The 12517-nt window shown below is 39.2% G+C and overlaps 1 protein-coding gene across 1 annotated transcript in view; it reads left to right on the forward strand.

Moving 5' to 3' along the window:
- Nucleotides 1-12517, forward strand: part of LOC129249141 (trissin receptor) — a 162975-nt gene that overhangs the window by 100752 nt on the left and 49706 nt on the right. Inside the window, exons 4-5 of the mRNA XM_054888793.1 lie at nt 2004-2204; nt 5101-5565. Coding sequence (XP_054744768.1) covers nt 2004-2204; nt 5101-5565 — 666 coding nt within the window. The remainder of the gene's footprint in view (nt 1-2003; nt 2205-5100; nt 5566-12517) is intronic.

A 12517-nucleotide genomic window follows, 5' to 3' on the forward strand; every position in this document is an offset into this window, starting at 1 on the left:
TAATGCTTGGTCTTTAGAGCTCATCCGTTAAGAGATTCCAAGATTCTATTTAATTTCTTTATTCAGTAAAAAAATTTGGTGATCAATTTTGCGCCACCTTGTAAAACCTACTGAAAAATCTTGCTTGGGCTTTAGAGCTGATCTACTAAGGGATTCTAAGATTCAATTTCATTTTTTATTTATTAAAAAAAATCGGATGATTAATTTTGGGCCACCTTGTAATACGGAAAAATATTGCTTGGGCTTTAGAGCTAATCGGCTAAGAGATTCTAAGATTCAAAATATTTTTTTATTTATTTATCTAGTAAATAAAAACATACTGATTAATTTTGCGCCACCTTGTAATACTGAGAAATAATGCTTGGTCTTTAGAGCTAATCCGTTAAGAGATTCCAAAATTCTATTTAATTTTTTTATTCAGTAAAAAAATTAGGTGATCAATTTTGCGCCACCTTGTAATACCTACTGAAAAATCTTGCTTGGGCTTTAGAGCTAGTCTGCTAAGGGATTCTAAGATTGAAAATAATTTTTTTATTTAGTAAAAAAATTAATAATTAATTTGGCGCCACCTTGTGATACTGAAAAATATTGCTCGGACTTTAGAGCTAATCGGCTAAGAGATTCTAAGATTCAATTTCGTTTTTTTATTCAGTAAAAAAAATCGATGATTAATTTTGCGCCACCTTGTAATGCTGAAAAATATTGCTTGAGCTTTAGCTAATCCGCTAAGAAATTGTAAGATTCTATTTAATTTTTTTATTCAGTAAAAGAAATTAGGTGATAAATTTTGCGCCAACTTGTTATACTCAAAAATATTGCTTGGGCTTTAGCTAATCCGCTAAGAGATTCTAAGATCCAAAATTATTTTTTTTTAGTAAAGAAATTGGATGATTAATTTTGCGCTACCTTGTTATACTGAAAAATATTGCTCGGGCTTTAGAGCTAATTCACTAAGGGATTCTAAGGGTGTAGAATTTTTGGTGTATGCCGCTCCAACTGACAGGATTTGCTATACTAATATCAACTGAGCGGCCTCTCCCATACTTAATAAAGAAACAGAGCGAATGGATCTAGCTGCGTGTGGGAGTTGGTTAGGTTAGATTACGGTGGTAGTCCGTCACTTCGACCTTATAGGTCCGTAGTGATACGAATGTGCGACACGGGAACCTCATTTATTTTCCTTCGTGAAGCGGGCGAGAGACAGAAGTTGTAATTACTACCATCAGACAAAGTTTAAAGTAATATAAGACTTCGCCTACTTTGGAATAATCATTGATGCCGCTAGTAGTCTGAGTCTTGAACCCAGTGAATTATCTATCTTCCAAATTGATTATTAACAAGTAAAGTCTTCAAACGAAAAACATGTGTCATATTTTCAAAATTCTAAATCTTCCTCGTCCTATTGTCCTAAGTCCTGTGAAGGATGAGGGAAATTAAATGGCTGATCAGTTAGCTAAAAAGAGCTAAAAAAATAATAATATAATTCCACTCCAAATGCATAGCACTGGTAACACAATGGACCCTTAGGAGTCTGAGTGATTTCTTTTTTTTATGTTTTTTTTTTTTACAGATCAGCCAGCACTAACTAACCCAACTTACCTAAAAAAAGGGGTCATAAATACCTCTAATTGGTCGTGAGCTTTTCTGTGCAAAAGTCAATTTTTCGCTCAGTTAATGCAGTACTCAACTATGCAGCTTATCGAATCTGTGTTGTCAGCTTAGCTTAAGAATCGTTAATAAAAAAATAAAATTAAAAAAATACCTACTATGGGTTTTAAGTATGTTGTGGTAGTCACGCACAGTGGCTACAGTGACCGCTGCTCTTAATTAAATTCACTTTAAAACTTTCTGAATAGCATCAAAGGTCATAGTGGCCAGCGTGCTAATTATGTTAGTGTATATTTGCCCCACAAATAACAATAATGATAATAAAAAACAAAAATAAAAAAATAAAAAATAATAACTTTCTACTACTATAAATATCTTTTCTAATTCCTTTACAGTTGGCCATTTTAATCGTGTGGGTCGCCTCAGCCCTTTATTCCACGCCAAAATTCATATTTAGCAAAACCATCAAGAATATTCATACCAAAGATGGACAAGAGGAAGAGATTTGTGTGCTTGATCGCAAGATGTTCAACTCGGTAATATTGGATATGATCAATTTTGTTCTTCTCTATGTTATACCGCTGCTGGTAATGACGGTAAGTGTTGCAGCTGAAATTCAGTTATATATTAAAAATTATTTATCTCTCTGTCTGTAATTGAAACGTTAATGCAGCATAACATAAGTTGCCAGCTTCAAAAACTATTGAAAAATGCACTCTATAGGTGACGCTGTGGTCGCGACTTTCTGAAAAGCCGTTTTTGTGGCACAATTTAGCTCTTTCTCTTTTTATGTACGAGGGTCGTTTGAAAAGTTCATGCCAAAATAGAAACTGCTTAATTGTTTGTGATAAACATTTTTTTATTTTTCTACATAGTTCCCTTTCATTCTTATGTACTTCGTTCAATGCTGTACTAAATAGTTTGTTGCTCTCTTCTGAATAACAGGATTGGGCCAAGTCTGAAAAATAGCTTATCATTTCTGCAGTCACCTCCTCGTTTAAATAAAACTTTTTTTCCGCCAGCCTTTTCTTCAAATTAGGGAGCACAAAATAGTCCAAGTGATCCGAGAGAGCCAAAACTGTAGAATATGAGAGATTTGAAACGAGTTGGAATCCTATTTCTGAGGCGTGAGCTGCTGCGTTATCGTGTTCGAAAAGAATTTTTTTCAAAATCACTTGACTCACTCGATTCAAACGAATGCCAAACACAAAGATATATACCGATCTGGCTGAAATTCGGTGTGTGCTCTTCCAAGAGAGTAGATTATATTAGATTCTTAATGACATTTGCACTTCGATCTCATGGACTTTTGTGCCTTCTACTCATCTCAAACCCGAATCCAGACTTGGTTCTCTTATTAAACACAGGATAGAGCTGGGTTGAATTGAGCGTATGTGCCTTTCTTATGGTTGCAGTTGGACAAGATCTTTTAACCTTCTCCGCGCTATAGCGCTACATTCCAGGAGAAGGTGCATTGGAGTCTTCTGTGATTGGTCGCAGAAACGGCAAGAGTGCGTAGACCAAATCCCAATCATATGCGGATGACTTCACAGTCTGTAGTGGCTTGTGAGAATGCCCGTAAGCATTCTCACTTTATCCTTGGGGAAGGTTATGAGTTTTTTAAAGCTATTTTCGTTGTACCCTTCCAGTAAAGATTTCGCTTGGCGTAGCCCCATAGCAAACCTCTCTTATTCCTAGCTCTTCACTCCTAAGTTTCTCCTTGATAGTGTGTTGCCCTATAGCAAGGAGGAGTTTGGGTCCTATTGGTAACGAGACTGCAGACTCTCTTGCGAATGTGTCCGCTACTTCGTTCCCAGTTATATTTTTGCGCTTTAGTACCGAAATGAGCTGGATGCGATTGTGCATTCCTAACAATTTCAGTTTCTCAATACACTCTAGGACCAGAAAGGATTTATCCTCACCGCATAACAATGCTGCCGTGAGTGCCGTCAGACTTTCGCGTATAATGGCAATTTGATCATTCCGGAGATCCCGTCTAAATTGATTTCTGCACATGGATAGATGGCATACATCTTCGCTTAAAAGATGCTTGGAAAACTGTCCATCGGCACAGAGCGCATGGTTTTGGCGCCTATGCCTTCTAGGGGCTCTTCGAGCCATCTGTACACCAGTGTAGGATACACCCTGGAGTTTCTATTCAAATGCAGGTCTACTCCAGTTTAACTTCTTGTTTAGTTCAGTTTTGAACTTCTTTTCGGATTTGATTACTTTAGTGATATCATTTCTGTGTAGCTGGTTAAGAGGGAGCTGCATTATCCGCACTACCATGTTTTAAGATGACATCACTTTTCCTCACCCGAAGCCCTTCCTGGTAATATTCAGCAGGATACGCTTAGCTGATTGGTGAATAACCTTATGAAGCGATGTCAGCTCCAGCATTACCTTCAGCTCAAACATAACCTCTGCACGCACCACTAGTCCATCTCTTTGACTTTGTACGGACTTTTCGTATTTTCTACAAGAAAACAAATTTTTTTTGGAACAGTTCTTTCATATATGCAATTTTTTCACACCGTTTGTACCTTACTTCACCTTAAATACCTATGAATAAAAGTTGAATAATTTTTCTGAAATATTAAAGATGGTGTACGAGTACCTTCAAATCTATATTCCGCCCAACGCTTTTTCTGCAGTTGGTTATTTTTATAAGTAGATATCGACATCTAAAGGGTGATTTTTTAAGAGCTATAGGAAAGTTTAAAAAAAAAACGCACGTAAAATTCAAAAAAATGCATCCAATTTTTATTTAAATCGATAGTACAGTCCATATAATTTATTGTCTGAAGATAATTTCATGCAAATGTTGACCGCGACTGCGCCTCAAATGGTCCATCCGCTTAGTCCAATTTTGGCATACTCTTTTCAGTGTTTCGGCCGGTATCTCACATATAAATGCTTTACTGTTGTCTTCCAATGCGTTAATTGAAGCAGGCTTGTCTGAATAGACATGAGCTTTAACATAGCCCCGCAAAAAATAATCTAAAGGCGTTATATCGCACGATCTTGGTGGCCAATTGAATGGTCCCGAACGTGAAATAAAATGTTCACCGAACTTGCCTCTCAACAAGTCCATTGTTACGCGTGCTGTGTGGCATGTGGCACCGTTTTGCTGAAACCACATGTGATGCAAGTCAAGCTCTTGCATTTTGGGCAAAAACAAGTTTGATATCATTCCACGGTAGCGCTCACCATTCACAGTTACGTTACGATTCGCAGCATCTTTGAAGAAGTACGGTCCAATGATACCTCCGGCCCATAAACCGCATCAAACTGTGACCTTTTCTGTTAAATATTGTCATGGCATACCTATTCATTAAAGCATCAACATACTTGATTTAATGACATTGTCTAGCCTGGCAATAAACGCATACGACGCGCTCCCCCATCCAATAAACTGTCGCACTTAAATCTTTGCAATAAATTTTGTCAATCACCTTCAATTTATTTAAAAAACAAAAAATTGCTTTACAGGTGCTTTACAGCAAAATTGCCATCGCTTTGTGGCGCAGTTCGCACGGCCTTTCGCACCATTCAGTCCCACAGCATCAGCAGCAGCAGCAGCAGCTTCAACAGTCACAACAACAGCAAGACGAGAGCATGAGTTTGCATAATAGCATGTATCATCATCAACATCCTCATCCACATCCCCATCAGAGCAATCATCACCATCATCATCATCATCACGTGCAACATAATCATCACCCACTGCAGACGGCTGCGCATAACATCAATCATCATCACAATCATTTACAGCAGACACAAACCGCGCAACCGTTATCAGGCGTTGCATTAACGAGTACACCTGTAGTGGGCGTGGTTGGTATGAGCAGCGGTGATGTTGTCATTTGTGGTGCCGCCAGCCAAACGCGCGGTTTATTGTCGCGTAAGCAGAGCAGCAAATACGAGAAGCGCGGCGTAAGCATCACCGAGAGTCAGGTGAGTTGTTAATTAAATATGCGCGAGTTGTATGTTTTCTTTCCACGTATGCTATTGCTTGTGTGTACATATGTGTGTGTGCGTGTGTTTGCATTGTCATCAAATAACATAACATGCGTGCCATTTTGGGTTGGCTTTTATGATGTTTGCTACTAATATGATTTTGTATACTTAGGTGGCACGATTTAGTGGGTGTTTGCGTAGTGGAATTTTGGCTCGGGGGGGACGGGCGTGTGTATTTGAATTTCGTTTTATTAAATATTGCGGGACATATTTTGCATAATTGCAATTTTGAGTTAAGGGATACATATTGACACACATACTATGCATTTGCATATCAGTTCATGGATATTAGAATTTTTGGAAATATGAATGTCACTGTTTTTGAAGTGAAAACTTCTTTAGAATCGTCGGGAGTGATTTGAGACTCGATGAAACGAAAAAAGCGACACTCTTGGCTACGAATATTACATATAAACGTAGCGACGAACTAAATAACTTTTAGGCCAGCGCTGACAGCATGGCGCGATAGCCGAGCGGCTAGCAATGTGAGCTTCCGATCCAAAATCCTTGGTTCGAATCACAAGAAAGAAATTTTTTTTATACAGTTATTTTATTTTATTTTATGATATGTTTATGAGGAGCTTTTTTTCATGGCAGAAATACACTCGGTGTGTTGCCATAGCCTGCTGAGGGGTGAGCGCTATTAGAAAAATAGTTTTCCTTAATTTTGGTGTTTTCACCGAGATTCGAACTGACGGTCTCTCTGTGAATTCTGAATAGTAGTCACGCACCAACCCATTCGGCTACGGCGTTTGTTTAATTTTACTGATGCAAAAATGAGGAAAAATATATGAATAAAGTTTGCTTACTGTTTACACATTTTCCAAAGGTGACGGAGAACCAAAAAAAAGTCGATTTTCAAACAAATACGAGTGCATATGTGTAATTGTGTTAGAGTTTCGGTCACGCCCCAGCAAAACCTGCGTGCATATGTGTTTGTAACATTCAAAAAAATGTAATTGTGTTAGAGTTTCGGTCACGCAGGTTTTGCTGGGGACGCTCATAATAGCAACCGCGTGTGTATTTTTATATTCGTAAATATTTTCATTTTTAAATATTTACCGCAATTATGCCGAAAAATAATGCAGAAAAGTGTAGTGAGTATCGACAGAAAAAAAAATCAATAAATAATATAGCATCACGGAATTCATTCACGAAAATTTAATAAAGTATACACCAGAAGTATCGCGGATACTTAGAAAAGATTACAATAAAGTCTCAATACAACATTCAATTTAAAAATGTGTAATAATCGCACTGAATCGACAACACGATCAAAAACAACCATTGACGCGGTATTTCAAAGACATGTTGACAACATCGAAACCAAAGCATTTGTATCATATTTTAGCTATCATAAGCCACTCGTATCATTTGTTGAAATTGAAAACATTGAGGATGAATAATAATAAAATGAAGAAAATAAAATATGAACTTTATAGCAATATTATAATGAACCTATAATTATCCCGCTCCTAATGCTGCTTTCATCTTATTCTCTCTCAGTTTGTTTTACGGAAGGTTTCACTTCTATCGCGTCTAACCGTTAGACTGGTATTTTTTTGTTTTTTTTTTGTTTGAAGAGCGAAATTCAGTGTATGGTTGCACAGAAATCCAGCCAATAAAGCTGTATGTCGTGCATTTATTTATAAAGGGTTCAAATACCTTTAGTTAGCCATATCCCACGATGAGAGGTAAATGTAGTGACTTTGTAAAATACGAGGGGGGTTCAAGAAGTACCCGTGTCAGAGATGAAGACACTATTTTTTCAATTTTTTTTTAATTTTTATTTTTCAACGGGGACTTTTTAGAAAGATATATTTCTGCCAACGCTCTGCCTGTTTTTTAACCCCTCCAAACAAGAGGATTTGCCGAACTCTGCAAAATACGCCTCTGTCTTGGCGATGACTTTCTCGATTAAACTAAATCTTTTTCCCGCGAGCCATTTCTTCATGTTAAGGAACAACAAAAAGTCCCAGGGAGATAGATCGGATGAATACGGGGTGAGCGACAACGATTCATAATGCAGTTCATGCAGTTTTGCGGCGACAACTCTGGATGAATGTGCTGGTACGTTATCGTGATGAGACAGCACTTTCTCTTTCGCCAAATGCGGCCGTGTATTCTTCAACTTTTTGTAAAAGCGGCCCAATAACTCACTGTAGTATTGTCCAGTGATCGTTCTTCCATTTTCTAAAAAACCCATGACGATGACGCCGTTCGCATCCCAAAAAAACGTCGCCATGACCCTTTCCGACCAATGGGACTGTCTTTAACTTCTTTGGAGCAGATTCACCGGGATAAATCCATTGTTTTGATTGTAACTTAGTTTCTGATGTATACTGATGAATCGAGGTTTCATCAATGGTGAAAACTCGACGCAAAACTTCCTTCGGATCTCGCTTAAATTGCGCCAAACACTGCTTCGAAGTTAACAACTGCATCCGCTTGTTGTTCATTGTGAGTAATCGCGGCACCCTTCGGCCCGATAATTTATTTTTTTATTGCCAACTGATCATACAGGGGTTGATTGAAAAGTAATGAGCCTTTCTGCGCGGAGCGTCTGCCAAGCGATCAACCAAATCGGCTGGTGGGCGAAAATGATCGTTGGACCTTCCCTTTCCACTAGAAAGATCGCTCCGCGCGTGAAAGCTGTTTTAAAAGGGTGTTAGGATTTTGCAGTGGCGAAAATGCAGCGATCGTTGGAGCAACGTTACTCGATCAAATTTTGTGTAAAGCTAAACAAAGGAGTTTGTACCTCCAGGAAGCACTGTAAACGCGGCATTTTACAAAGAAGTGCTCCTTCGGCTGAAAAACCGCGTCGCCCGGGTTCGGCCCGACCTCGTCAACAATTGGACCCTTCATCACGACAATACACCGGCGCACACCGCCTTCCACTGCACCTCTGCGATGGCCAAGATGGGGGTTCCGGTGCTTCCCCATCTTCCCTACAGCCCAGACCTGTCCCCTCCGGACTTCTTCTTGTTCCCGCGCCTGAAAAGAAAGATGAAGGGGAGGCGTTTCGACTCCATCGAGGCGATCCAAAAAACTGTGACAGCCGAATTGAACGAGATTTCTGCGGATGAGTTTAAAAAATGTTTCCTGCAGTGGAAGGACCGCTACCAGCGGTGTATTCACGCTCAAGGGTCCTATTTTGAAGAATATTAGTTGTATAAGTCAAAAGGTTTAATAAAACTGCTTAAAAAATAAGGCTCGTTGCTTTTCAATCAAACCCTGTATAAAATATGAACTGCAGTTATGACCTCTGGTACTTCGCGCACTTTCGTTCATCATTCAGCGAGAATCATGTTGTGGACTTTTTGAATGATATCCTCGGCAACCACGTCTGCCAGGCGTCCTGGTAGCTCCTCATCAAGAACGAATGTTCGCCCCCGTTTAAATTCGTTTTACCAATAACTAACTGTGGTCGTAGATGGCGAAGCGTCTTCAACTTTGCCTTGATCTCCTCACATTTTTGTTCCATCCAAATACAGCGAATTACGGAACGATACTACTCTTTTGCTATCTTAGGGATAATATCGAAATACCTCTTACTCGAATAGCTGCCAAGCCCAAACTAACCTATCAGTTAGTGTGAATTTTGTTTTGCCGTCACACGATCTTACACCAACTTCCCTCAGGAACGCCCTCTGTCATTAAACACGGGTACTTACTGAATCGCCCTCGTATTTTTCCTTACTCCTATCAATTTGTTCAATATGTCAATAGTTTCTTATGGCTTTCTTTCTTTTTATATTCCCTCTCTTCTTTGTGATGACATCATTAACGGTACTACGCTCGTGCCCCTCGTAGTTTAAAACTATAAACTTAAACATAAATTTCGGATTATTTTATTAGTGTGCCTGATTCGCTGGGGTAGCGGGAGCACACTAGTTTATCATCCCAGGGATCGTGGGCTCGAATTCCACTACGAGCATGATCCTGCATTCTTTCTATTTTGCGCTTTATTTCTATTTCTTATTTATAATTATTCCAAGTATGTTCCTTCCCAACAAACAATCCACTTCTTCTAGTTTAACAAAGCGCACCAGTCCTTTCTTGCGCATGCTAACCGGCGCCGGTTGGATATATCAAGTCAAGCCAAATCCTTCTCCACCCGATCTCATCAACGCAGTGGATTCCTTCACCTTCCTCTACTACCACCAGATGGTATTGCACCGAGTACTTTCAGAACCGGAGCGTTTGTGTCCATTCGGACGACATGACCCAGCCAACGTAGCCGCTGGATCTTTATTCACTGCACTCTGTCTAAGTCGCCCTAAAGCTCATACAACTCATTGTTCCATCGCCTGAAATACTCGCCCTCATCAACGTGCGTCCCTAGAATCTTCGTATCAAACCCTCCAAAGGACGCCTTATCGGGTGTTACCATCAGCCAAGACTTTTCGCCATACGTTAGGACGGGCATGATGAGAGCCTTGTAGAGTGTTAGTTTTGTTCGTTGAGAGAGGACTTTCCTACTCAATTGCCAACGTAGTCCAAAGTAGCACTAAGAGAGGTTATTCGTTGCGTTTTAAGGATTACTTTACTGTCGATATCAGTGCTAGTTCCTAAATAAACGGATTCTCTTGCTAAAATCAAAACCGAAGTGTCTTCAAAATCATACCTGTAAATTGCGAAATGGGTTTCCAAAGCGCAAGTGCGCCGACTGATTGTTTGATTGGAGGAGGTACTTCGTTTCGTCCTCGTTCACGAACCCATGCCAAGCCATGCACTTTGCTTTTATATCCAGCTGAGAAAAGGTTAAACTAAAGCGCGGTTGTTACAGCCGATGACCTTAATATCCTCGGCATGCGCCACATCACAGCGAGTCACCCTGTCTGAAACTTCGATTGGTATCAAGTGGTTCGGAGAGCTCCTTCCCAATTCAGACGGTGGTGCTGGTATTAATCAACATCATCGTGCACAGCAGTATTAGTTTTGCAAGGATATCAAATTCAGACATCGCAGGATATAGGCAACAGTAGCTCTTTTCGGCTGTCGAATGCGGCTTTCAAATTGTTGAAAAGAAGATGTGTATCGGTTCATGAGTCTTGGCGTATTGTGGATATCTGGTCAATTGTGGGGTTTTCAGGTCTACAGCCACACTGCTAAGGTCCAGTCAGTTGGTTGATGGTGGGCTTCAGGTTTTCGCACAATTCACTGGATAGAACCTTATACAAGATATTTAGAAGACGAGTTCCGCGGTAGTTGTCACAGTTTGCAGTATCATCCTTCTTATGGATGCGTCAGAGCGCACAGCTTACACAGACACAGCTCCTCACGCTCCACGTTCGATAGCTCAGCTGGCAGCCCGTTGATTCCCACGACTTTGTTGGTCTTTCAAATATTGGAAATGGTTACATGGCTACATTTATCATTCCATTTGGCATGAAGTTTCAAAATGAAAAATAAAAGATTTTTTATTTTTCTAATTTATTTACGTACAAGTTTTCATTCACACCAAGCAAAGTTTAACGCCATGTCGCCATCCTTCACTTCCTTCGTTTCCCTTACGAAAACACACAAACTCACTTATGACTACATTTCTAATGAACGGAAATCAAGTAAAAGTTTGGCAAGTTGCACATTTGGCCAGCGGAAATTCGTAAGAAGAACAAGCAAAAGATATTTTCATGCAACTAAACTGAAGTGGCAAGTTTTTTTCAATGAAACTTTTCGCCCAAAGCTAATCTGCACCGCAAACATAGCCACAAACAAACCGACACAACCACAGCCACAATTATAGCCACAGATATAACCATAGTGGCTGTATAAATCTATGAATGAGCGAAGGAATGGCTGCTGTTTGTCGATAGTGTGAGAGCAGTGGTCTTGCAACAGCAACGGCTGGTTGTTGCAAGCTCTCACGAAAATAAGGTAATAAATGGCGAAGAGTATCGAAAGTAGGGAATAAACTTTGCCACTATGGGGTAGGGTCTGGGTGCCATAAAAAAGGAACAAAAGCAAAAGCAAAACCAAAGAAAAAATTAAATACCAAAAATTCGATCCATTGCAGTTATGGGCCAATGCTGGTAGCAGTGAAATTGCAATAGTCGAAGAAAAATTAAAGAGATTTCTAAAATAAATTATACTAATGAATAGGTTATAAATAAATGCAAATTTATCTAAGCAATCAACTATCTACCAATCAAAACAATTTTAAAATATATTATCTAGTTTTAATAATAATTCCTCCCGCACTTTAATTGACCCAATTAAATTATCTTCTCAACTTTCTTGGCACCTGAAATTAACTGTCACTAATAAATGCCAACATTCAACCATTTCACTACTCATCAACTCGACATTTCCCAGCATTCATCCGGTTTCACTTAATTGGCCAAACATTTCCGTTTGAAGTTAGTCTTCACTGACACTTAGCGCCATCGGTGGGTGTTGGTTGTTGGATCAGACCAACTTTTGTAGCGCTGCTTTCCTCGTCGTACATTTGCTAAGCACTTTCACTATTATTTTTTTCTTCTGTTTTTTTTTCGTTTCTGCTCCATCACCTTTCAGTAAATCTGAGGTAGTCGTTTCCTATGGAGGCTGTGTCTGCAGCAACAACGCATCAGTTAAACTTCTGTGAAAGTTTTCACTTAATGCATTTGGAGTGAAATAAATAAAGCAGATAATCGGTAAAAGAAACTATTTTTACTGCTGATATGCTTGAAATAGCCGAAGGGACCAAAAGTAGTAGTAAAGAAGTTTGCAGAAAGGTAGACTACGGAAATTTCAATAAAATCAGTATTTATTTAATGGCTAATATTTAACTTAAATTAGTACTAACGACAATGGAAATTGTAAATAGTTTAAAATGAAAATAATTTAAATTACCATTTATCATTCGAATCTTTAGTTCTATTGCATGGCGAAGTCGCTGCAAGAA

Source organism: Anastrepha obliqua, chromosome 5 (genome assembly GCF_027943255.1).
Source record: "Anastrepha obliqua isolate idAnaObli1 chromosome 5, idAnaObli1_1.0, whole genome shotgun sequence".
Classification (NCBI taxonomy): domain Eukaryota; kingdom Metazoa; phylum Arthropoda; class Insecta; order Diptera; family Tephritidae; genus Anastrepha; species Anastrepha obliqua.